The 27,500-nt window shown below is 41.4% G+C and overlaps 2 protein-coding genes across 23 annotated transcripts in view; one reads left to right on the top strand and one right to left on the bottom strand.

Moving 5' to 3' along the window:
* The window catches only part of PREPL (prolyl endopeptidase like), a 53,042-nt gene extending 32,980 nt beyond the window's left edge, over nt 1-20,062 (bottom strand). For 3 of the 20 annotated variants that reach the window (XM_005575978.4, XM_015433712.3, XM_074011864.1), the window contains exons 1-2: nt 19,638-19,806; nt 17,748-18,288 (exon numbers count right to left, since the gene is read on the bottom strand). In XM_005575978.4, the coding sequence (XP_005576035.1) occupies nt 17,748-17,966 (219 nt within the window). In that variant the 5' untranslated portion in view covers nt 17,967-18,288; nt 19,638-19,806. Of the gene's footprint in view, nt 1-17,747; nt 18,289-19,637 lie in introns of all 20 variants that reach the window. The other 17 variants (XM_005575979.4, XM_074011858.1, XM_074011866.1 and 14 more) reach the window with 7 other exon arrangements.
* A 158-nt stretch (nt 20,063-20,220) lies between these two features.
* Nucleotides 20,221-27,500, top strand: part of CAMKMT (calmodulin-lysine N-methyltransferase) — a 407,172-nt gene continuing 399,892 nt past the window's right edge. For all 3 annotated transcript variants that reach the window (XM_005575975.4, XM_074011869.1, XM_074011870.1), the window contains exon 1: nt 20,221-20,419. In XM_005575975.4, the coding sequence (XP_005576032.4) occupies nt 20,264-20,419 (156 nt within the window). In that variant the 5' untranslated portion in view covers nt 20,221-20,263. The remainder of the gene's footprint in view (nt 20,420-27,500) is intronic.

Genomic DNA, 27,500 nt, shown 5'->3' with positions numbered 1-27,500 from the left:
GTTTTGCTCTTATTGCCCAGGCTGGAGTGCAATGGCGCAATTTCAGTTCACTGCAACCTCCTCCTCCCGGGTTCAAGCGATTCTCCTGCCTCAGCCTCCCGAGTAGCTGGGATTACAGGCACTTGCCACCATGCCAGCTAATTTTTTTTTTTTTTGGTATTTTTAGTAGAGATGGGGTTTCACCATGTTGGCCAGGCTGGTTTCAAACTCCGGACCTCAGGTGATCCACCTGCCTCGGCCTCCCGAAGTGCTGGGATTACAGGCGTGAGCCACCGGGCCTGGCATCTCCCTGGGTTTTTAACACTGGCAGGGCTCAGTTCCTGCACTAAGCGCTTCTCTTCTTTGCAGTCTGCACTAATTCCCTTGGTGATCTCATCCAGTCATGACCTTAAATACTATTTATATCCTGAGGACTCTCAAATTTACAGCTGTAGCCTGAACAACCCTGAACAAGTTGAACTTGTATATCCAACTGACTATCCAACATTTCTACTCAGATGTCTGATATGCCAAAAAATGTCCAAATCTGAACTTTAAATCTCCCCATATATCCCTTGCCCTATTAAAAAACAAACAAACAAACAACAACAACAAAAAAAACCCTGTTCTCCAGGCAATCTTTCCAATTTACATAAACGACAAATCTGTCCTCCCAGTTACTCAGGCTTAAAAGCATTAGAGTTGGCTTTGTCTTTTTCTCTTGCCACAAACAAGTGGTCTGCTAAACCCTGTCAATTCTACTTTCAACATATATCTAGAATCTGACCACTTCTCACACTTGGACTGGACTACTCGGCTAGTACCGTCATCATTTCTCCCTTGGATTACTGCAAAAGCCCAAAGTTTTCTCTGCTTCTGCACTTGCCTCCCAGTCTATTTTCAACAAAGGTGCTTATGTGAGCCTAAAGTCAGATTACGTTACTCCACTCAAAACCCTCCAATGGTTTCCCATCTTGCTCAAGAGGAAAAGCAAAAATTCTTACAATGGTCTACAAAGTCCTAAAGAATCTTGTCCCATTACATTGCTGATCTAATCTACTACTACACGCCAAGCCCACTTACTCCAGTTAATCCATACTTGATGTTTCTTGAACATATCAAGCTTGCTCCCATATCAGTTTCTTAGAACTTAGGCCCTATGCCCAAATATCTCCTTAAAGCTATTGCTCAAAAGTCATCTTCTAAGTTAGCCCTTTCCTAACCATTTTACTAAAATAACACCCCTCCCTATCCCCACACTGCCTATTCATATCTTCTCTTTTTTTTTCTTCTTCTTCACCATACCTATCACTTCTGACATATTTTGTATTTCATTCATGTAATACTTTTTATTTTTTTGAGAGATGAGGTCTCGCTGTGTCACCTCAGTTGGAGTGTTGTGATCTGGGCTCAAGCAATCGATCCTTGACCTCAGCCTCTCAAGTAGCTGGCTAGGACTACAGGTGCTACCATGCCCAGCTAATTTTTGCATTTTTTGTAGAGACAGGGTTTTGCCATGTTGCCCAGGCTGTTCTTGAACTCCTGAGCTCAAGCAATGAGCCCACCTCAGCCTCCCAAAGTGTATTACAGGTATGACCCATTGTACCTAACCTTGTTCATTTAATTCTTTACTCTTTCTCTCTTCCTTTCTCAAGTAGAACGGTAAGCTTCACGAAAGCAGGGATTTTTGTTTATTTTGTTCAGTGTTATATCTCCAATGCCTAGAATGGTGCATAGTAGGTGTTCAACAAATATTTGCTGAGTTGAATAAAATTCAGACAGCACAAAACACAAAATGAAAAAAACAAAAGACATCATAAAGTGAAAAGAAATATTAATAGAACAAACATGGAGAAGATATCTACAGCACATGTGAAAGACAAAGGACATGTAACGAAATCTTATGAATCAGTAAGAAAAAGATAAACAATTAAAAGAAGGTCAAAATGGGTGCGGTTCGAAGATGGCTGAATAGGAACAGCTCCAGGCTACAGCTCCCAGAGTGTGGACAGAAGATGGGTGATTTCTGCATTTTCAAGTGAGGTACTGGGTTCATCTCACTGGGGCGTGTCAGACAGTGGGTGCAGGACAGTGGGTGCAGCCCACCGAGCGAGAGCCAAAGCAGGACGAGGCATCACCTCACCCGGGCCAAGGGAAACCATGACACACAGCACCTGGAAAATTGGGTCACTCCCACCCTAATATTGTGCTTTTCCAAGGGTCTCAGCAAACGGCACACCAGGAGATTATTTCTCGTACCTGGCTTGGAGGGTCCCATGCCCATGGGGGCCTCCCCCATTGCTAGCACAGCAGTCTGAGATCTAACAGCAAGGCGGCAGTGAGGCTGCGGGAGGCGCGCCCGCCATTGCTGAGGCTTGAGTAGATAAACAAAGTGGCCCGGAACCTCGAACCAGGTGGAGCCCACCACAGCTCAAGGAGGCCTGCCTGCCTCTGTAGACTCCACCTCTGGGGACAGAGCAGAGTCAAACAAAAGGCAGCAGAAACCTCTGCAGATTTAAATGTCCCTGTCTGACAGCTTTGAAGAGAGCATTGGTTCTCCCAGCATGGAGTTTGAGATCTAAGAACAGACAGACTGCCTCCTCAATGGGGTCCCTGACCCCTGAGTAGCCTAAGTGGGAGGCACCCCCCAGTAGGGGCAGACTGACACCTCACATGGCCGGGTTCCCCTCTGAGACGAAGCTTCCAGAGGAGGGATCAGGCAGCAAAAATTGCTGTTCATCAATATTCACTCTTCTGCAGTCTCTGCTGCTGATACCCAGGCAAACAGGGTCTGGAGTGGACCTCCAGCAAACTTCAACAGACCTGCAGCTGAGGGTCCTGACTGTTGGAAAGTAAAACTAACAAACAGAAAGGACATCCACACCAAAACCCCATCTGTACGTCACCATCATCAAAGCCCAAAGGTAGATAAAACCACAAAGATGGGGAAAAAACAGCAGAAAAGCTGAAAATTCTAAAAATCAGAGTGCCTCTCCCCCTCCAAAGGAATGTAGATCCTCGCCAGCAATGGAACAAAGCTGGACAGAGAATGACTTTAATGAGTTGAGAGAAGAAGGCTTCAGACGATCAAACTTCTCCGAGCTAAAGAAGGAAGTTCGAACCCATCGCAAAGAAGCTAAAAACCTTCAAAAAAGATTAGATGAATGGCTAATTAGAATAACCAATGTAGAGAAGTCCTTAAATGACTTGATAGAGCTGAAAACCATGGCACAAGAACTACGTGACAAATGCACAAGCTTCAGTAACCGATTCAATCAACTGAAAGAAAGGGTATCAGTGATTGAAGATCAAATGAATGAAATGAAGCGAGAAGAGAAGAGTAAAAAGAAATGAATAAAGCCTCTAAGAAATATGGGACTATGTGAAAAGACCAAATCTACGTCTGATTGGTTTACCTGAAAGTGACAGGGAGAATGGAACCAAGTTGGAAAACACTCTGCAGGATATTATCCAGGAGAACTTCCCTAACCTAGCAAGGCAGGCCACTGAACATTCAAATTCAGGAAATACAGAGAACATCACAAAGATATTCCTCAAGAAGAGCAACTCCAAGACACATAATTGTCAGATACACCAAAGTTGAAATCAAGGAAAATATGTAAGGGCAGCCAGAGAGAAAGGTCAGGTTACCCACAAAGGGAAGCCCATCAGACAACAGCGGATCTCTCGGCAGAAACTCTACAAGCCAGAAGAGAGTGGGGGCCAATATTTAACATTCTTAAAGAAAATAATTTTCTTTTTTTTTTTTGAGACAGAGTCTCGCTCTGTTGCCCAGGCTGGAGTGCAGTGGCGCGATCTCGGTTCACTGCAAGCTCTGCCTTCCGGGTTCATGCCATTCTCCTGCCTCAGCCTCCCGAGTAGCTGAGACTACAGGCACCCGCCACCACGCCTGGCTAATTTTTTGTATTTTTAATAGAGACGGGGTTTCACCGTGCATGCCAGGATGGTCTCGATCTCCTGACCTCGTGATCCACCCGCCTCGGCCTCCCAAAGTGCTGGGATTACAGGCGTGAGCCACCGCACCCGGCAAAGAAAAGAATTTTCAACCCAGAATTTCATATCCAGCCAAACTAAGTTTCATAAGTGAAGGAGAAATAAAATCCTTTACAAACAAGCAAATGCTGAGATTTTGTCACCACCAGGCCTGCCTTACAAGAAATCCTGAAGGAAGCACTAAACATGGGAAGGAACAACCGGTACCAGCCACTGCAAAAACATGCCAAAATGCAAAGACCATTGATGCTAGGAAGAAACTGCATCAACTAACGAGCAAAATAACCAGCTAACATCATAATGACAGGATCAAATTTACACATAACAATATTAACCTTAAATGTAAATGGGCCAAATGCTCCAATTAAAAGACACAAACTGGCAAACTGGATAAAGAGTCAAGACCCATCAGTTTGCTGTATTCAGGAGACCCATCTCACATGCAGAGACACACATAGGCTCAAAATAAAGGGATGGAGGAAGATCTACCAAGCAAATGGAAAACAAAAAAGGCAGGGGTTGCAATCCTAGTCTCTGATAAAACAGACTTTAAACCAACAAAGATCAAAAGAGACAAAGAAGGCCATTACATAATGGTAAAGGGATCAATTCAACAAGAAGAGCTAACTATTCTAAATATATATGCACCCAATACAGGAGCACCCAGATTCATAAAGCAAGTCCTTAGAGACTTACAAAGAGACTTAGACTCTCACACAATAATAATGGGAGACTTTAACACCCCACTCTTAACATTAGACAGATCAACGAGACAGAAAGTTAACAAGGATATTCAGGAATTGAACTCAGCTCTGCACCAAGTGGACCTAACAGACATCTACAGAACTCTCCACCCCAAATCAACAGAATATACATTTTTCTCAGCACCACATTGCACTTATTCCAAAATTGACCACATAGTTGGAAGTAAAGCACTCCTCAGCAAAGGTAAAAGAACAGAAATTATAACAAACTGTCTCTCAAAGTGCAATCAAACTAGAACTCAGGATTAAGAGAAACTCACTCAAAACCGCTCAACTACATGGAAACTGAACAACCTACTCCTAAATGACTACTGGGTACATAACGAAATGAAGGCAGAAATAAATATGTTCTTTGAAACCAATGAGAACAAAGATACAACATACCAGAATCTCTGGGACACATTTAAAGCAGTGTGTAGAGGGAAATTTATAGCACTAAATGTCCACAAGAGAAAGCAGGAAAGATCTAAAATTGACACCCTAATATCACAATTAAAAGAACTCGAGAAGCAAGAGCAAACACATTTAAAAGCCAGCAGAAGGCAAGAAATAACTATCAGAGCAGAACTGAAGTCAGAGACACAAAAAAAACCCTTCAAAAAAATGAATGAATCCAGGAGTTGGTTTTTTGAAAAGATCAACAAAATTGATAGACCGCTAGCAAAACTAATAAAGAAGAAAAGAGAGAAGAATCAAATAGACGCAATACAAAATGATAAAGGGGATATCACCACCGACCCCACAGAAATACAAACTACCATCAGAGAATACTATAAACACCTCTATGCAAATAAACTAGAAAACCTAGAAGAAATGGATCAATTCCTGGACACATACACCCTCCCAAGACTAAACCATGAAGAAGTTGAATCCCTGAATAGACCAATAACAGGCTCTGAAATTGAGGCAATAATTAATAGCCTACCAACCAAAAAAAGTCCAGGACCAGATGGATTCACAGTCAAATTCTACCAGAGGTACAAAGAGGAGCTGGTACCATTCCTTCTGAAACTATTTCAATCAATAGAAAAAGAGGGAATCCTCCCTAACTCATTTTATGAGGCCAACATCATCCTGATACCAAAGCCTGGCAGAGACACAACAAAAAAAGAGAATTTTAGACCAATATCCTTGACGAACATCGATGCAAAAATCCTCAATAAAATACTGGCAAACCGAATCCAGCAGCACATCAAAAAGCTTATCCACCATGATCAAGTGGGCTTTATCCACGAGATGCAAGACTAGTTCAACATACGCAAATCGATAAACGTAATCCAGCATATAAACAGAACCAAAGACAAAAACCACGTGATTATCTCAACAGACGCAGAAAAGGCCTTTGACAAAATTCAACAGCCCTTCATGTTAAAAACTCTCAATAAATTCGGTATTGATAGAACGTATCTCAAAATACTAAGAGCTACTTATGACAAACCCACAGCCAATATCATACTGAATGGGCAAAAACTGGAAGCATTTCGTCTGAAAACTGGCACAAGACAGGGATGCCCTTTCTCACCACTCCTATTCAACATAGTGTTGGAAGTTCTGGCCAGGGCAATCAGGCAGGAGAAAGAAATAAAGGATATTCAATTAGGAAAAGAGGAAGTCAAATTGTCCCTGTTTGCAGATGACATGATTGTATATTTAGAAAACTCCATCGTCTCAGCCCAAAATCTCCTTAAGCTGATAAGCAACTTCAGCAAAGTCTCAGGATACAAAATCAGTGTGCAAAAATCACAAGCATTCTTATACACCAATAACAGAGAGCCAAATCATGAGTGAACTCCCATTCACAATTACTTCAAATAGAATAAAATACCTAGGAATCCAACTTACAAGGGATGTGAAGGACCTCTTCAAGGAGAACTACAAACCACTGCTCAGTGAAATAAAAGAGGACACAAACAAACGGAAGAACATTCCATGCTCATGCATAAGAAGAATTCATATACTGAAAATGGCCATACTGCCCAAGGTAATTTATAGAATCAATGCCATCCCCATTAAGCTACCAACGACTTTCTTCACAGAATTGGAAAAAACTACTTTGAAGTTCATATCGAACCGAAAAAGAGCCCGCATTGCCAAGACAATCCTAAGCCAAAAGAACAAAGCTGGAGGCATCACACCACCTGACTTCAAACTATACTATAAGGCTACAGTAACCAAAACAGCATGGTACCGGTACCAAAACAGAGATATATACCAATGGAACAGAGCCCTCAGAAATAATACCACACATCTACAACCTTCTGATCTTTGACAAACCTGACAAAAACAAGAAATGGGGAAAGGATTCCCTATTTAATAAATGGTGCTGGGAAAACTGGCTAGCCATAATGTAGAAAGCTGAAACTGGATCTCTTCCTTACACCTTATACAAAAATTAATTCAAGATGGATTAGAGATTTAAATGTTAGACCTAAAACTATAAAAACCCTAGAAGAAAACCTAGGTAATACCATTCAGGACATAGGCATGGGCAAGGACTTCATGTCTAAAACACCAAAAGCAATGGCAACAAAAGCCAAAATTGACAAATGGGATCTAATTAAACTAAAGAGCTTCTGCACAGCAAAAGAAACTACCATCAGAGTGAACAGGCAACCTACAGAATGGGAGAAAATTTTTGCAATCTACTCATCTGACAAAGGGCTAATATCCAGAACCTCCAAATAACTCAAATTTACAAGAAAAAACCAACCCCATCAAAAAGTGGGCAAAGGATATGAATAGACACTTCTCAAAAGAAGACATTTATGCAGCCAACAGACACATGAAAAAATGCTCATCATCACTGGCCATCAGAGAAATGCAAATCAAAACCATGAGGGCCGGGCGCGGTGGCTCAAGCCTGTAATCCCAGCACTTTGGGAGGCTGAGACGGGCGGATCACGAGGTCAGGAGATCGAGACCATCCTGGCGAACACGGTGAAACCCCGTCTCTACTAAAAAATACAAAAAACTAGCCCGGCGAGGCGGCGGGCGCCTGTAGTCCTAGCTACTCAGGAGGCTGAGGCAGGAGAATGGCGTAAACCCGGGGGGCGGAGCTTGCAGTGAGCTGAGATCCGGCCACTGCACTCTAGCCCGGGCGACAGAGCCAGACTCCGTCTCAAAAAAAAAAAAAAAAAAACAAAACAACAAAAAAAAACAAAACAAAACCATAATGAGATACCATCTCACACCAATTAGAATTGCGATCATTAAAAATCAGGAAACAACAGGTGCTGGTGAGGATGTGGAGAAAGAGGAACACTTTTACACTGTTGGTGAGACTATAAACTAGTTCAACCATTGTGGAAGACAGTGTGGCGATTCCTCAAGGATCTAGAACTAGAAATACCATTTGACCTAGCCATCCCATTACTCGGTATATACCCAAAGGATTATAAATCATGCTGCTATAAAGACACATGCACACATATGTTTACTGCAGCACTATTCACAATAGCAAAGACTTGGAACCAACCCAAATGTCCATCAATGACAGACTGGATTAACATGGCACATATACACCATAGAATACTACACAGCCATAAAAAAGGATGAGTTCATGACCTTTGTAGGGACACGGATGCAGTTGGAAACCATCATTCTCAGCAAACTATCACAAGAACAGAAAACTAAACACCGCATGTTCTCACTCATAGGTGGGAAATGAACAATGAGAACAGTTGGACACAGGAAGGGGAACATCACACACCGGGGCCTGTTGTGGGATGGGGGGACGGGGGAGGGATAGCATTAGGAGATATATCTAATGTAAATGACGAGTTAATGGGTGCAGCACACCAACATGGCACATGTACACATATGTAACAAACCTGCACGTTGTGCACATGTACCCTAGAACTTAAAGTATAATAAAAAAAAAATGATCAAAAGAAAAGAATAGGCATTCAAGAAGAAAACCCAACAGGATCAATAAACATAAGAAAAGATGCTCACTGGCCAAGAGTGGCAGCTCACGCCTGTAATCCCAGTACTTATGGAAGCTGAGGCAGGAGGACTGCTTGAGCCCAGGAGCTTGAGACCAACCTGGGCAACACAGCAAGACTCTGTCTCTATTTAAAAAAAAAAAAAGTTTTGGATTTTAGAGCATTTCGGATTTTGGATTAGGAATGCTCTACTTGTACTACAAGATATTAAAAAAGAAAGGTACTGTGAATTAGGCTACCTTACATCTACTTCTGACTCTACTAGTTTTCTTACTTAACTTTAGACTCTGTGGCTTTAGTTTCTTCATTTGTTTAGAAAGAATTCACATACTTCCTGATTTTAAAACTTATTATAGGCTGGGCGCAGGGGCTCATGCCTATAATCCCAGCACTTTGGCAGGCCAAGTCGGGCAGATTACCCTGAGGTCAGGAGTTTGAGACCAGCCTGGTCAACATGGTGAAACCCCGTGTCTACTAAAAATAGAAAAAATTAGCTGGGCATGGTGGTAGGCAGCTGTAATCCCAACTACTCAGGGGACCTTGGCAGGAGAATTGCTTGAATCTGGGAGGCAGAGGTTGCAGTGACCTGAGAAGGTACCACTGCACTCCAACCTGGGCAACAGAGCGAGACTCTGTCTCAAAAATAAATAAATAAATAAACTTATTACAAAGCTATAGTAATTAAATGTGTAATACTGGCCTAAGGACAGACATATAGAAAAATGAGATAAAAGTTAGAGTCCAGAAATAAACCATCGAATTTATGGTCAGTTGATTTTCAGAAAGGATACCAAGACAATTCAATGGAAAAAGAACAGTCTTTTCAACAAATGTTGCTCAGACAATGGATATCCACAAGCAAAATAATAAAGTTGTACCCCAATCCGTTATACTGTAAACAAAATGAACTCATAATGGGTCACAGGGCTGGGCATGGTGGCTCACGCATGTAATCCCAGCACTCTGGGAGGCTGAGGCAGGAGGATTACCTGAGCCTAGGAGTTTGAGACCAGCCCACAAAACAAAGTGAGACCCTATCTCCACCAAAAAATAAAAATAAAAATAAATAAAAAAATTAGCTGGGGCCGGGCGCGGTGGCTCAAGCCTGTAATCCCAGCACTTTGGGAGGCCGAGACGGGCGGATCACGAGGTCAGGAGATCGAGACCATCCTGGTGAACACAGTGAAACCCCGTCTCTACTAAAACTACAAAAAACTAGCCGGGCGAGGTAGCGGGCGCCTGTAGTCCCAGCTACTCGGGAGGCTGAGGCAGGAGAATGGCGTGAACCCGGGAGGCGGAGCTTGCAGTGAGCTGAGATCCGGCCACTGCACTCCAGCCTGGGCGACAGAGCGAGACTCCGTCTCAAAAAAAAAAAAAAAAAAAAAAAAATTAGCTGGGCATGGTTGTGGTCTCAGTTGCTTGGGAGCTAAGGCAGTAAGAGAGCATGAGCCCAGGAGGTTAAGGCTGCAGTGAGTCATGTTTGTGCCTCTGCACTCCAGCCTGAGCAACAGAGTGAGGCCCTGCCTTAAAAAAAAAAAAAAAAAAAGTATCAAAGGCCTAAAGAAAGAGCTCAGATGGGATGATTTCTGGGATATGTTTTCTAGCAATAAAATTTATGGTTATATGAAAAAAAATTCATTAACTATTAATTCATTCTATAAACACTTATTGCTTATCTACAATGTGGCAGTCATTATGTTATGTGCTGGCAAGATGTGTATTATAAAATTCTTGTCTTTAAGGACCTCCCAAAATAATGGGGAGACAGAAAAAGTTTAAAATGATGTAGTAATAGCAGAGAGGTAAATATAGTGATATGACTCCTATGGCTTCAACTTCTATCCATATGTAACAACTCTCCCCAAATTCCAGACTCAAATATCCAACTGCTACTAAAATCTCCACTTTACTAGTGAGTTACATTTATCCTTTCTACTTCTTCATCTTTTTTTTTTTTTTTTGAGATGGAGTCTCGCTCCCACTGCACCAGGCTGGAGTGCAGCGGCACCATCTTGGATCACTGCAATCTCCACCTCCCGGGTTCAAGTGATTCTCCTTCCTCAGCCTCCCGAGTAGCTGGGATTACAGGTGTGTGCCACCAGGCATGGCTAAATTTTTTTGTATTTTCAGTAGCAATGGGGTTCCGCCATGTTGGTCAGGCTGGTCTCGAACTCCTGACCTCAGGTGATCTACCCGCCTCAGCCTCCCAAAGTGCTAGGATTATAGGCGTGAGACACCACGCCTGGCCTTCTTCATCCTTAAGATCTGAATATCAGTAAGGTTACATACATGACTTTGAAATAAGTCCATCTGAAACATAAAGATAAACCAGATGTGTTTTAGAATTTTGAGATTTTTGGAATGTTAACTGGGTACCTTATCTCAGTTTACAGGGGAACAACACTCTGTAATCAAATGCAGTAACATTTTAGAGCTAAACATCTACTGATTGGGATAAATAAAGATCATAATAGCTTTGCATCAGTTTAGGTCAGGTTTTGCCCATTCTCAATATTCTCCAATCAGTTAAAAAAAATCGTTTGTTTTCTAAGAGGCTTTTGGATTTTAGAATCCAAAGAGATGAGGAATTATCACTCAAGTTCTTCTAGTCTTCCATTAAGATGCCTCAAATAAAATGTAATCAGGGCCAGGTGCGGTGGCTCACGCCTGTAATCCCAGCACTTCGAGAGCCGAGGTAGGTGCATCACTTGAGGCTGGGGTTCCAGACCAGCCTAGCCAACATGGCAAAACCCTATCTCTACTAAAAATATAAAAAAATTAGCTGGGTGTGGTGGCACATGCCTATAATCCCAGCTGCTCAGGAGGCTAAGGCACAAGAATCACTTGAGCCTGGGAGGTTGCAGTGAGCTGAGGCTGTGCCAGTGCACTACAGACTGGGTGACAGAGTGAGACACTGTCTCCAAAAAAAAAAAAAAAAAGCAATCACCCTGTAAAGACTTTCATCTTCACTCATCTGAGTTTCCGACAAGGCTTCCTACTTCCAATTTATTCTCTATTCTGTCAGAGTGATTCTTCTAAAATGCAAATCTGATTGTGCCGACATTTTTCAATAACATACTATTGTTTAAAAGGATCCAGCTCAAACTTTGTGCAAGATATACAAAACTACCTATACATGATCCCGCCCAGTTTGCCTCTTTTGGCTCATCTTCGACCATTTTGTTTTGTTTGTTTTCTTGAGACAGAGTCTCACTCTGTCGCCCAGGCTGGAGTGCAGTGGTGCGATCTTGGCTCACTGCAATCACTGCCTCCTGGGTTCAAGTGATTCTCCTTCCTCAGCCTCTCCTGCCTCAGCCTCCTGTGTAGCTGGAGTTATAGGTGCACACCACCAAGCCTGGCTAATTTTTGTATTTTTAGAAGATACAAGATCTGAATATCAGTAAGGTTACATACATGACTGTGAAATAAGTCCATGGTTTCACTAAGATGGTTTCACCGTGTTGGCCAAGCTGGTCCGGAATTCCTGACCTCAAATGATCCACCTGCCTCGGCCTCCCAAAGTGCTGGGATTACAGGTATGAGCCACCGTGCCTGGCCATCTTTGACCATTTTGGCTCTTCTAATTGTAGTGATGTCCTCCTCAATTCTGAGCTTTTACACATGCTGCTCCCTCTGCCTAATTCCTTCTCTTACTTTAGATCTTGATTAAATGTTACCTCCTAAGAAGGGCAATTCTGACCATAGTAACCAAAGTAACTTCTCAGTGGGTAACATTTAATCAAGACCTAAAATAGGAGAAGGAACTAATCAAGTAGTGGTGAATAGGATTAAGGAATAGTACACAAAGGTCCTAAGATAGATGGGAAAGAGTCATGTTCTTCAATCTGGGAGATGACCATTGAGGCCTACCCAAAGTAAATGGGGGCAATTTGGCATGAAATGAGAGAGGGGTGAGATTGTGCATGGCCTTAGGAGACATGATTAGGAGACTGGATTTTAAGTTTCTGTAATAAAAGTTTCCGTAATAAGTTTTGGAAAGTTTTAATTTGGGAAGTGACATGATTTAATTTATATTTTAAGATCATTTTTCTGATGATATGGAAAATGGGTTGGAAAGGAACAAGAGGGAAAGCCAAGAGCCTGGTTAGGAGTCTTTACCAGTAGTCCAAGTAAAAGATAGCTAGAGTGATGATGGTAGAGATGGAGAAATATGGACAGGTTCAATATATATTTTGGTTAATACATGTTTCTGAAAATATGTTAGACATGATGACATGATGGTATACATAATTTGGGGTGTATAAACATTAGGTTATAACTAGACCATCAAATTAGTGATTTACTGATTATGAATTGTTTGGATGAGACAAATTGATTAAAGCAGTAGACTTGGTGGTATGGAGACATGGCAAAGATCACAAAGCTAGTTAGGGATACACTGTTAATGGACATGATGGCAGGACAGCAGTGTTCTAGCTTGAACAAATGAGTAAATAGCAATGAAATAAAGAAGAGCTGAATCGGGGCTGGAGAAGTAAAGTTCAATTGTAGATAGTTTGTTTGAGAAGTCAGTGAAACGTCCACCTGGAGATTGTTAGGTAAGCAGCAAAATACTGTGTAGCTCAGAGGGGATTCTGGGATGATGACAGTAGCTGCTATGTCCCTTCAATCCACGGCTATGGATAAGATTATTTAGGAAGAAATTGAAGAGAGAAAAAGTACCAGGACCAAGTGCTGAGAAACCTCCAAATTTAGAGGTCAAATGGAGGAAAAGTTTGAAAAGCAGACTGAGGAGAATAAGCTTCTAAGGTAAGAGAAAAGTCAGAAAAAGGTGGAGTCATAAAGCCCAAGGAGAAGAGTCTTCCAAGGAGGAAATGGTCAAATATGTCCAATTGGCTGAGAGAGCTTATTCAAGAGGATGAAAGAAAAACAACCACTGGGTTAAAATATGTAACACCTTGGGGTGACACTGACAAAAGTTTTAAGGAAGGAGTGGAAGCCAGACCCAAGCAGGTTAAAGAATAAATGGAATGTGAAGTAACTAATAATGAAGTTGTACCTGTAAGGTAGTCCCACTCTGAATTATTATGAATTATTATGAATTATTATGAAAAATTAATGAGACTACCATTTATTTTTCTTTCTGGCATTCCTGAGTTTTCTTTTAAAATTTTTCTTTCCTCCTTCTTTCCTGACAATGTTTTGAACTTACTAGTTATAACCAGTGGTTCTTACAAGTCACAGATCATAGTGAAGAAGCCAGCTGTCAACCAATCTATTTAAGAGCTTTTCAACCTGAGGAAACTGATTTAAGAAAAAAACAAGATACCCTGTATATATATGTGTATATATATATGTGTGTGTGTGTATATATATGTGTGTGTATATATATGTATGTATGTATATGAGACTATTGCAGAAGCTGCTAATCTCTATTATAGAAATAGGCAAATGACATGTTTGACCAAAGGATTTAGTCTTCTCTCTTAATTATTCAATTTCTTTTTCGTATCTTGTTCAAATTATCACTATTAAAGATTTTGGGAATTATTTTCGTAGGCAGAGCAGAGCAGGATGATGTGGAAGATAAAGAAATGTGATATCTGGATGGATGCTAGTCTTTGAATATCACTAGCTGGCTTGTAAGTATAATGGAGTAAGTTCATCTTGCCATCTGGCTAATGTAAAATGGAAAGCTGAGGTACTTGCCAATAAGAACTGTAGAACTGAATGAATTCAATAAGGTTTAGATCAGCAACACTTGATCATCAAACATTTCCAGTTTCTAAATACAGGTCCACTGTCAGTCAAGCTGTGAGTTCCAGAATTACTAACTTCAAAAAAACAGATCTGGGGCCGGGCATGGTGGCTCATGCCTGTAATCCCAGCATTTTGGGAGGCCAAGGTGGGTGGATCACCTGAAGTCAGGAGTTCGAGACCAGCCTGACCAACATGGTGAAACCCCATCTCTACTAAAAAATACAAAAAAAAAATTAGCCGGGCATGGTGGTGGACGCCTGTAATCCCAGCTACTTGGAAGCTGAGGCAGGAGAATTGCCTGAATCCAGGAGGCGGAGGTTGCAGTGAGCCAAGATCACGCCATTGCACTCCAGCCTGGGCGACAAAACAAGACTCCGTCTCAAACAAACAAAAAACAGATCTGTAGGCCTCAACCATAGAGATTTTCATTATGCAGATGTGAGGTGAGATCCAGGAATCCGCATTTCTAAAAAAGCTCCCCAGGATTTCTGATATACAGTTAGACTGCAGCAGTTGATACTGAAGAGTCCCCAAACTTATAGGCAATAATTTGTTGCTAAGTTAAGAAGACAGAGGTATAGAATCATGAAATTTTAGCACCTGGAAGACTTTCCAGAGAATGACAAGTTGAAACTTGCTTTTTTTTTTTTTTTGAGACAGGGTATCCCTGTGTCACCCAGGCTAAAATGCAGTGGCACAATCTTACTGTGCCTCAACCTCACTGCAGACTCAACCTCCAAGGCTCAATCAATCCTCCCACCTCAGCCTTCCAAGTAGCTGGGATTACAGGCGTGAGCCACCATGCCCAGCTAATTTTTAGTCTTTTTGGTAGAGATGGGGTTTTGCCATGTTGCCAAGGCTGGTCTCAAATTCCTGAGCTCGGACAATCTGCTCACCTTGGCCTCCCAGTGTTCTGGTATTACTGGTGTGAGCCACTGTGCCTGATCAGAACTCCCTATTTTTTTCAGTCAGGAAGATTAAGAGTCCTGATTAATTCACAGTCACACCAATCATGGCTAGATCTTTTGCCTTCTAGCATTCCCATTACACATGCTACTTTCTGTTCCTTAACTTATATTAGGTAATAGCTCTTTAAACAGATATATTTTAATTTACATAAAAGCATTAACTACTTTTTCTACTTTATTGCACCCTATAAAAGCGGATAGAGTTGGAACTCAGTGAATGCTTGCTGAAAGAAGGAAATGTGCATTCTTGTCTACAGGTGTTTTCACAGCTGCAGGGACATTTATAAAGCTTCCCCAGGTCTCAGTCATCAAAAAAGATGAAGACCATGGCTTTTATATTACATCATTTCTCATAGAGGTAATGGTTGATACATGACATGCGAAAGCAGGATCACTGTCTCAGGTAAAGGAACTACTAAAAGAACTATGAATACTTGGAGTCACTGAGTCAGGTTAAAGTTTCCAGGTAGTGGGAATCTATAAAAGAGAACTGAAAAGTTGCTTCAGGGACAAATGGAGGGAAAAAATAGTCAACCTTCCATTTACAACGTGAGCTAACATCACAGCTGTTACTCTGATGGTAATTCCTGCCTACTATTTATACACTGAGTTAAGACAAAGTACAACATGACAAAATGTTCTAAACACAATGCAAAATAAAGTTCAATAGGTGAAATTAAAAATTTTCTTTCTAAAGTAGGAAAGATGTACAAAAACCACAAAAATGAAATAAAAAGAAGATATAAAGAATTTCTAAATGAGTAATTAAGTGCTAAACTAAGGCAAGACACTATGAAAAGGAAAAGAATTTCAAAGACTAAAACATAAAGGGTAAAAGTCTAGGAAGACTAGAGGGCTAACATATAAAAAGTTAAAAGCAAAAGAGACACACACACAACACCTAAATAGGTATCAGCTAAGATAAGTGCAAAAATTGAACAAAAACTAGAAAAACTGAGTAAAATTAGATTAAAAAGTTTCTAAAATGAGAAGAATCTGCCCGTGTCCATCAATAGAAGAATGGATAAACAAAATGTGGTTTATACATACAAAGGAATATTATTCAACTATAAAAAGAAATGAAGTTATGATACATGCATACAACACAGATGAACTTTGAAAGCATTATGCTAAGCCACTGAATTGCATACTTTAAAATGGATCAAGTGGAAAAATTTTGTTATACATATATTTTATCCAAAGAAAGGAGGAAGTCAAAACAGACTAAAAGAAGAATCAGTATGCGACAAAACCAGAAATTAAAATAAAAAAATAAAAAATATATTAAAATCATAAATATGTGAAATTATTGCAAGAACACCACCCCCAAATATCATTAAGGAACCTAAGGAACACAAGAAGTAAAAGGTAGGAGAGGGAAGTCAAAGCAGCAGCAGCACAATTAGATAATTTAATCTCAAGTAAGTAGGATGACCATATAATTTACCATCCTAACCAGGACATATTTGAGAGGAAAGGGGACACTATTAATATTACACAGGGACAACAGGTGTAGGCTGGAGCTGTCCCAGGCATAAGTGGATACGTGGTCACTCTCTATATAAGGGCAATCGGGTCCTCAAGGTTGAGTTCACGCCCACAGCTTGGGGTCTGGCAGAAGTACAACACTCCGACAGTGTCTTCCTGAAGGACTCAAGTGGTCAAAAACGCAAGACTGGTTTTCATTTTTTTACAGAGAAATAAAACACAATTCATGGCTTTTACTGAAGTGTACTGATTCGTGATTCATAAAACAATGGGCATATCATGAGATTTTATTAAGAGCTATAATTTAGTGTTCTTGAAATTTTAGAAGGCTGAATTATACTTTGAAATGCACTGGCAGGCATACTAAGGAACTCCTGAGGTGAATCATTTTATATAAACCTACATTTTTATATATTACATTAGAGCCCTACAAATATATGTATACACTCTTTTTTTTTTCTGAGACAGAGTCTCCCTGTCACCCAGGCTGGAGTGCTGTGGTGTGATCTCAGCTCACCGCAACCACTGCCTCCCTGGTTCAAGAGATTCTCCTGCCTCAGCCTCCCAACTAGCTGGGATTACAGGTGGGTGCCATGACGCCCGATTAATTTTTGTATTTTTAGTAGAGACAGGGTTTTACTATTTGGCCAGGTTGGCCTCGAACTCCTGACCTCAGGTGATCTGCCTGCCTTGATGGATATACTCGTTTATACTTACATTTGACTAGAGACAACTGAGACTTGAAAATTTGAAAAATCAAGTTAGAATTACTGAGAAAATTAGTAGCTCTGATGTTCTACCCATTCTTTATTTTTAAACTAAAATTAATCTTAATGACCTATAAATAGGTTAACTTAAACAGTCCATACCTTACATGAGAAGCTCCGACTTGGGATGTTTCTTGCTAACTCTGATATCTTGGGTTTATTCTGAAGACACTTGGTTAGGTGATATTTTTTCAATTTTATTCTATTGTAATAATGATCAGCGAAGTTATAGTGATTCAAATGCTGTTTCTGCATGCATTTTCCAAGGTGAGGAATACTATACTTCAAAGCTTGGAGAAATAATTTGGTCTTCTGCTGCATGATACCAAAGTCCCTGGTTTATGCTCCTTTTGGGGCTGCCAGCACACGAATGATTTTATAGGTATGATTACAGAGTAGTGGGTTCTCAGAGTATCTAAGATCAGCAGTTCTCATTGCTCCTTTTCAGGGCCATGCCCCGCTTAGGTTATGAGTAACTTCAGACAGCTGATAACTTAGGCTAACTAAATCTAAAAACGTGTGTAAGTTAAAGTTTCATTCAAATCATACTTCTTGGCAGATGTGACTTAAATGTCTCATTTGTAAAATTAATCCTATCAGGCTCAAACTATGCAGCACTGATTCTGGCACACATAGGGGCAAACTAAAACAAAAAACAAAACAAGAAACAAAATAAAAATTTGCAAATAAGTACACAGACTTAATGGGATATCTCAGGAACTCAGGGCTGTAAAAGGTAAAAAGCCTTTGGTCTTACATAATTATGAACATATCTTTGGTATGTATGTGGAAGATAAACTGGAAAAGCCTAATTACTTAATAAAGGTGGGGGAGGGAAGATTAATTATTGTTGAGTGTTAACTAAGTGCCAGGTGCTTTTATCTTGTCTAATTTAAATTTTATATGGACTTGATAAATTAGATACTACAATGCACATTTTACAAGTTGCCAAACTGTGGCTGTGGGAGGTTCTAAGCAACTGTTCCAGGTCACTTGGACAGTAAGCTATATAGCAAAAATTCCAATTTGTTTTGGTTCCAAAAATTGGAAAACTCAACTATGGATTTTAACGTTAAAAAGGTATTTAGTGCTTTAATTAAAAACAACAAAAAAACCCTGCAAGATGCACAAATAAAATGTGAGGCCATCTCTGGTTTGTCAGGAGGTAGCTTTTATTAACCTTGAGAGCTAATAAGTAGTTAAGAGTCAGAGAGACCTGGGTTGAGGTCTTAGCTCCAACACTTAACTGTGTCTCTGGGCCTCAGTTTCCTTATCTGCAAAAATGAAATGACACCATTTACCTTCTAGGGTTGTTGTTGTAAAAACAAAATGAGGCAGTTTAATGTTAAGACCATACAGTGCCTGGCACGTAGTGACCACTCAATAAATGGCAGTTGCTGTGATTTACGTCAGGAATAATCTAGGTCTATTGCACACAGCTGAACGTCATTATGGACGTCTTCCACAAAATACCCCCTGGTATCAAAGGTAGAAGGCTGCGTCAAATTTACCATAGATCAGATGCGCTACGACGCCCCCGCCCCCTTTAATCCCTTTCCATGTCGCAGCAAAATAATGGGTGATTGGGGGTAGAGAAGCAACACTAGTTTACTAGCCGACACTAGTAAAAAAAAAAAAAAAAAAAAAGGGGGGAAAAAAGACCCGAATAACAAGGGCCTGCAAAGGTCCTACATCACCACGTCCCCACAGCCTTTATCCATCCTTCATCCTCAAGGAGAAGACAGTATGCAAGGCTAGGATGGGGGTGGGGTAGATAAACGGGTGTTCTCGGGAGAACCTATTCGTTTTCCCCATGCAACTCTCCACCCCAGGGATGAGGCGATCTGAATGCAACAGGGAGAGGGACCAGGTGACACGCACGCAGTGCTGGGCCATGAGTCAAAAAGCGAGGACCTGGGGACTGAGGGGTGGGTGGCTGGGTGTGGGGAGGAAGGGGAGAAGGGAAGAGACCAGTACACTCCCCATACATACGCAAATTGAGAGAATCAGTCCGGCTCTGGACACAAACCAGTGAAGGCAGGCCGGAGAACCTGAAGCTCTCAGAGAGGAGCAGATGTCACCGCAGGCACGTCCAGCCGAAGTCTGCGTTCCGCAGCCCACAGAACGACAACCTACCCAGAGCCGCCTAGAGCTGGTTTGCAGCACGCCGAGCTACGTAACCTCAGTCTACCACGAGCAACAGGCAGATTTCGCCATCTTTGTTGTGGTCAAGGATTCTTCTGGCGTTCCTGGGTTCTTTAGTCTCAAAATATATAAGACTCTTTGTTCTTTGCTAGTCGTCTGAGCTCGAGATGAAGCAGAGAAGACTAAGACAATGAGGAACAGCGTTCCAGTAGCCCTGCCACATTTCTCTAACCCTCTGGTCCGCCCTCACTCAAGATGGCTACCAGCAAAATGGTGCAATGACGTGACAGCGCGGCCCTGGTTGCCAAGGAGATGCGAGTACCGGAAATGCGGAATTCGGGGAGGGCGCGCATGCCTGGGTCGTTGCGGTGGGGGGGGGGACGGGGGACGGGGGGCGGGCGTCACAGGTCCTGACAGGGAAGAAGTTAGCAGGTCCTGGCAGGGGACGAGCTGCGGTGGCGGCACCTCCGGGTATGGAAGGCTCCAGTGAGATGGAGTCGCGAGTCGCAGACGCTGGGGCCGGTGAGACTGCGAGAGCAGCGGGCGGCCGTCCGGCAGTTGGCTGCACCACTCGGGGGCCCGTAGTCTCGGCGCCCCTGGGAGCCGCCCGGTGGAAGCTCCTGCGGCAGGTAGGGGAGAACCTGCTCGCCTCACCTTTGCCTCTGGTCACTCCCCTCTCACGTACCGGGGGAGCGACCGTTCGCAGCTCTTTCCTCTTGGCAGTTCTGGGAGTCCCTTCTCAGTTTGCCGGGAGCCACCTGCGAAGCTCCCCCTCGCTTCACCTAAGTGTCCCATCTAAGAGGAGGAATAGGTGGGGTTGGATGAGGAGGAAGACAGCCAAGGCTGAGCTCCTGGGAAACTCAGATCGAAGTAGAGGAACCCCTTCTGTACATTTTTGTGCGTCTGGGGGACTTTTCCCCTTCTCGCCAGTCTCCGGTGCGCCCGCCGCTCCCCACTGCTCTTTTCCTGCTTCTGTTTTGCCTCCTTACCCAGGTTTCTTCTAGCTTAACTCCCAGCCTGGTTCTAGTTACTGATGTTCTTCTGCACCCTCTGGCCCCGTCTTTTGCCCAGCGTGGTTGACTGTGCCGGGACTGAGACGCGGCACGCGTTCCCTTGGCATCTTCCGTACAGCGGAGCGTGCAAGGAGTAGGAAGAGCTGACCTCCTCTCCCACCGAGGTCTCAAAGTTCAATGATTATCTTGTAGTTTGAAGTGATCAGCGAGATTCTCCGTGTCCAAAGTGGTTTAGTCAAAATGTGTTCGTTTGTTGAATGATGGTATCTTCTGGTACTTCAAAGTTTCTGCTGTTACTTAGAACTTCTCTCGTGCAAGCTTGACGGAAGTTCTGATTTATGATCACTCACATTCTTCGCTCACTTCTTGAAGTTAATTTAAGTCTGGTTATTGTTTTTACATACCAGTGTTATGCCTCTGCCTGAAGTTTTCTGCCTAAAGCTTTACTCAGGAGGACATTTTTCCATTTCTGACAGTTGTGTTTGGAAGGGTTTCCCAGCTATTGCCACTTTACTTGAGATTGTGCTTTTAGTATTTTGAGGGTCACTTTGTTTGCAGTTGCCTTGAGTCACCTTTTCATACAGTGGTCTTTTAGCGCTTTTGGAGTTATGAGTTAAGTAGATCATCAGAGTTAATTAAAATTTATTTGCTGATGCATTGACAGTCTTTCCAGACCAGTAATGATCTGGTTTTGCTATTGTTACAAATGGTATTACAGGATAAGAAAATGCATGTCCTCACAGATCATCATAGGAAGTACCTATAATAAAGTAAACATCTGATTTTTTTTTTGTTTTTAATAGTGACCACTGAAATGAGATCTTGGACTCAACCCTCCTCCTCGCACCCCGCCCCCCCGCTTTTTTTTTTGAGATGGAGTTTCGCTCTTGTTGCACAGACTGGAGTGCAATGGCTGCCATCTCGGCTCACTGCAACCTCCGCCTCCCGGGTTCAAATGATTCTCCTTCTTCAGTCTCCCTAGCAGCTGGGATTACAGGCATGCACCACCACACCTGGCTTTTTTTTTTTTTTTTTTTAAAGTAGAGACGGGGTTTCTCCATGTTGGTCAGGCTGGTCTCGAACTCCCGACCTTAGGTGATCCACCCACCTCGGCTTCCCAAAGTGCTGGGATTATAGGCGTGAGCTACAGTGCCCGGCCCCCTCCCGTTTTTTTTGTTTTGTTTTGTTTTGATACAGAGTCTTACTATGTCATCCAGGCGGGAGTGCAGTGGTGCAATGTTGACTCACTGCAGCCTCTGCCTCCCTGGTTCAAGCAATTCTCCCTTAGCCTCCCGAGTAACTGGGATTACAGGCGCTCACCATCACACCCGGCTAATTTTTGTATTTTTAGTAGAGACGGAGTTTCGCCATTTTGGCCAGGCTGGTCTCGAACTCTTGACTTCAGGTGATTCACCTGCCTTGCCTCCCAAAGTGCTGGGATTACAGGCCTGAGCCACTGTGCCTGCCGCGCCCACCACCCCCCCGACTTCTTTTTTTTTTTTTTTTTTGAGACGGAGTCTTGCTTTGTTGCCCAGGCTGGAGTGCAGTGGCTGGATCTCAGCTCAGCCATTCTCCTGCCTCAGCCTCCCGAGTAGCTGGGACTACAGGCGCCCACCACCTCGCCCGGCTAGTTTTTTGTATTTTTTTAGTAGAAACGGGGTTTCACCGTGTTAGCCAGGATGGTCTCGATCTCCTGACCTCGTGATCCGCCCCTCTCAGCCTCCCAAAGTGCTGGGATTACAGGCTTGAGCCACCGCGCCCGGCCTTTTTTTTTTTTTTTTTTTTTTTTTTAAATAAATGAGCTAGGGTCTTACTTGTTGCCCAGGCAGGTAACTCCTGGGCTCAAGCAATCCTCCCACCTCATCTTCCTGAGTAGTTGGGATTACAGGGGTATGCCATGATGCCTGGCTTTCAGTGATTCTTAGTGTAGTAAAAGCTACAGCATTTACGTTCATTATAAATTGCGGTCTAAATGAGAACAGTGACAAGTTTCAGCTGTGGCTGTTACATGACCTCCCCACACGTTCTGACATTGAAACTTTTGGTATACATCTGCCTGCTTGGAGTCTTTTTATCTTCTCTACTTGGTGAATGATTGTTCATTCTTCACACTTCCATTTCAAACTACTCTTCTGTGAAGCCACCCCTAATGCCTCTGGGCTAAGTTAAACCCTCAGCCCACTCTACTAGTGAGCCCCTTATATTATTTTATGATCATGTGATCAGGGTCTCTCTTTATTACTAGAACGGGCATTCTCCCTGGGAAAAGGTGATGTTTTATTAGTTTATATCCTCTGCATCTAGCATAGGACCTGGTTAATTGGTTTTTAGTAGATGTTGTTAAGTGTCTGTGGAAAGCCTGAGAGTAAGGTCAGTCTTTAAATGGCGCATAGCACCTAGTCCTTAGTGTATTTTATCAGTAAGTTATTGCTCAGTAAGAACCACAACATCACAGTGGCATACAGCAGTTAATATTTGTTTTGTTGGTGTATGTGGGGACCACCTGGGAGCTGACTGACATAGGCTGTAGTCACCTGGGTATCTCTATGATGCACATGTGGTCCATATGTCTCTAATCTTTGGACTAGTGGGCTGAAGTCCTCATGGTGATAGCAGAGGTATAAGAGCAAGCCCAACCACAGAAACACATTTTAAACCCCTGCTCACATCATGTGTTTACTTCCTATTGGCCAAAGTCAAGGGGCAGGGAAATACAACTCCTTCCTTGGAGGTGACAAAGAGGAAGTGAATCTTTTTCTATTATAATTTAATCGATCACATATATTAAACATTTACAAGCTCTTAGTAAATGTATTTCAAATGAATGAACCATTCCTATCTTATATGCATCTAGTACTGGAAAACTATAAGGGATCTAAGCAGTGCTAGAGATATATGACTCCTTTTCTCTCTCGTGGGACATCTGCAGAACATCTGCTCTGTCTGCTTGTTTTTTCCTTTACAATTCTGTCTTTCCATTACCCTATAGAGCTCCAGTGCTGTCTCATGGCCTTTTACTTTATGTTAACTGTTCAGTATTTTCTGTGTTTTGTAATTAACAAAACACAGGTTTTGAGAGAAAACCTGGTTGACCTAGTGCATCATTTGGTTCCAGGTTACCTGATAAATTGCCAAAATTTGAGTCAAGCGAGTACTTAAATTAGATGAGGTCTGGAAGTTTATTAATCAATATCAGTAGAGGTTATGGATGTTGTTCTATTTTCCTCTTTGTTGAGTCTCATTACATGTTGACAAAGATGGCCACTGGCAACTCCAGACTTTCATATCCATCCAGCTAGTAATCCAGAAGAAATAACTCTTTTCCCCAACATCCAAATCATTTCCTCCAAAGGACTCTGATAGGCCAAGGTTGGACCAATTGCTATGTCCAGAATGGGGCACTTTGGCTAACCTGGGTCATCAACCCACCCTGTGGCAGGTAAGGTATAACAACCTCACTAGAATTACATAGAGTGAGGGAGGGGCAGTTCCTAAAAGGAGGTGACGTAGGGCAGATGGAAGAGTAGCAATGACTGTTACACGTGTATTTACAAACCACCTACCGAATGAAAAATCTTGCCTAGAGGTGTGACTACCTGGCTGAAGAATCTGATTATGGAATATTTCACAGTACAATTTATATCAAAGCAGGATGCTTTTACCTGGATTGGCTAATTGAAAAAGTTGGTTAAGAGGTGAATTGTAATAACAATACATATTCCAAGTGAAGTTATTTTCTGAGTGTCAAATCTTTCTAGATATTTATAATTCTTCAAATGTTTGTAGTTGGCTTCCAATACCTAAATTGATAGTAAACTTTTAAGCAACTTACCTTTATCTTTCTAAAACATTCAACTTGGCTTTTAGGGTAGCGACAACTCCCTTTTAGCTCTATGTTATTAGTTTTGTAATATTTAATTAATGACAAGTTAAATATTTAATTGATGACAAATTTAATTTATTTAATGACAAGTTATATATTTCATTGATGACAAATTTAATTTGTTATTTTGAAGAACAAGTAGAATAAAAAGGTTTGTGAAGAAGCACAGTTAACTTGGCAAGCATACAACTTGACACTGGCATCAGATGCATCTAAATCTTGATCCAGTCCTAGGTCTACCACTTGCTGTGCGCTCTTCACTGATCTGTATCAAGTATTTAGATTGTTATGGAATGTATTTTTGTTTCACCTTTATTCTTGACTTTGTTTTATATCCTTACTTTTGCTTTCTTTTTTTCTTTCTCACCCAGTTTTCACAAATGGTATCTTGTACTGTTCATCTTTTTAAGCCATCTTAAATCCTTTTGGTAATAGGTGTGATGTAAGTCTTCTGTAAGTTGTCGGAATTTGGACAACTTTTTACTTTTCTAACCTCAGTTTTCTCTACACTTAATGGGAGCAATAACATACTTTGGAGGGTTGTTTTGAGTATTTGACATAATATTTGTAAAATGCTTAGCTTGGAATCTGCCACGTCATAGACTCACCATAAATAGTAGCTATTATTATTATTATTATTATTTGAGACAGAGTCTCACTCCATCACCCAGGCTGAAGTGCAGTGGTGTGATCCTAGCTCACTGCAACTTCCATGTCCTGGGTTCAAACGATTCTTGTGCCTTAGTCTTCCGAGTAGCTGGGACTACAGGTACACACCACCACGCCTGGCTAATTTTTGTATTTCTTTTTTAGCAGGGATGGGGTTTTGCCATGTTGCCCAGGCTGGTCTCGAACTCCTGAGCTTAAGCATTCTGCCCACCTCAGCCTTCCAAAGTGCTGGGATTACAGGTGTGACCACCATGCCTGGCCTGTTGCTGTGTCTTAAAAATGGGAAACAATATAGCTTCTGCATATAAAGGATAAGGTTTTCTGGTTTTTACTTGCATCCCTGAGCATAGATTCATATATAAATATAGGGATTCAGAGTTCTGTTTACTGTTCTCCTAACTGTAGGGTAACTGGAATTGGCCATTTTTGTTGGGGGGATCCCAAATGTCAGTATCTACAGGTCTTTTTTTCTTGTTCCAGTATCCCAGAAAGGAAACCAGGTTAAGCATCCGTAATCCAAAAATTCAAGATCTTAAATGCTCCAATATCTGAAACTTTTTGAGAGCCGACATGTTGTCACGAATGGAAAATTCCATGCTTGACCTCATGTGACGAGTTGCAATTAAAATACAATCAAAACTTTGTTTTGTGCATAAAATTATTTTAAAAATTATATAAAATTGCCTTCAGGCCATGTGTATAAGGTATATATGAAAAATAAATGAATTTCATGTTTAGACTTGGGTCCCATCCCAAGCCTTCTCTTTATGTTTTGCAGATATTCCCAAATCCAAACAAATCCAATATCTGAACAAATTCAAAATCCAAAACACTTCTGGTTCCATTTTGAATAAGGTGTACTCATTCTATATTGCAATCTCTCTGGCAGATATGACTCGCTGCCTATTATCTAGAAGCTAAGCGAAGGAAAAGGATATTGATCAGAATGAAGAGCCTGTTATACTACTTTAAGCTGTACTTGATGTTTAAGATCAGAACTGTCACTCATCTTCTCTAGAAATGTACCTATCAAAGTTCCATTGTGGGGAAGTGTAGTTGCCTGGTGTTGATGATGTAATCAGGGCATCTAGCTACTCTTCTAAAAGTTTTTCAACCAGTACTTTTGTGTTTAGCCTTACTCCTCTATCCCACTGCTACATCTGGTCTTCATAAGTGTTTCCGTATAGTTATGATCAGTTTAGTTAGTTCTGAAGTAAACAAACATTTCAGGTTAATAAATGGGTCTTCGACTTCCATTGTGTTCAGTTTCATACGTTGTTTACCTAATGGGTTTAGGGACCTTAGGACTTGATGCCTTTTTTTTTTTCTTCTGATACTTAATCTTTTGACATGAACTTACTTGGCATAGCATTGATATTTGACTAAATGGCTTATTGACTTACTTAGGAGAATGAGAAAATGCCTTGACTAATTCCTTCACCCCAGATAATTTCATTTGAATATTATTTAATTATATAACATGGGTATTTGAAGGAGGTCTTCTAAAAGTGGTAGATGATAAGGTTATAATCTACCTTAAGGTTAACTTGATGGGAGATTTGAGTATCCTCTCAGTTCATAAAACTACAAATATTATTGATGGCCTTAAAATAACTGTATCTTCTTTTTAAAGAAACATCAAAAGTAATTTGACTTGATCTCCTATTGTAATTACTTTTACCTAACATGGATTATATAAATGTCTTATTTGTTCTAAATATGTTGCCTGTTACTTTCATTGAATATTAGCTTGTTGTCATATTGTGGATCATATAGATCATGCAGATCATACTAAACTATGAAAGCCCCTTCCAGTATTATACATGTGGTAACTTAAATTATTTTTTACATTAGTGGTTTATGGTGCCATTACCTTGACATCAAAGTACCTTGGTGCCTTTACCTTGACATCAGAGTAATTTAGACTATAAAAAGGTATTTACTGTTTGGAGTTTAATTGGGCAAGATTGAAGACAATTTATAATATCTACATTTTATATTTTTAAAAATTTAATACTTTGTTTTTTCCTAAGAGTAAACTCTGTTGAGTAGTTTGTTTTTCTTCCTGTTGCCCATAGTTGACAGACAATAATAAGACCCTATATTATTATTATTATTTTTAAACAGAATCTTGCTCTGTTGCCC

The sequence above is a fragment of the Macaca fascicularis genome, chromosome 13 (genome assembly GCF_037993035.2).
Source record: "Macaca fascicularis isolate 582-1 chromosome 13, T2T-MFA8v1.1".
NCBI classification, from domain to species: Eukaryota; Metazoa; Chordata; class Mammalia; order Primates; family Cercopithecidae; genus Macaca; species Macaca fascicularis.
The sequence above is the reverse complement of the archived record's forward strand: the minus strand, read 5'-3'. Positions and strand labels throughout refer to the sequence as shown.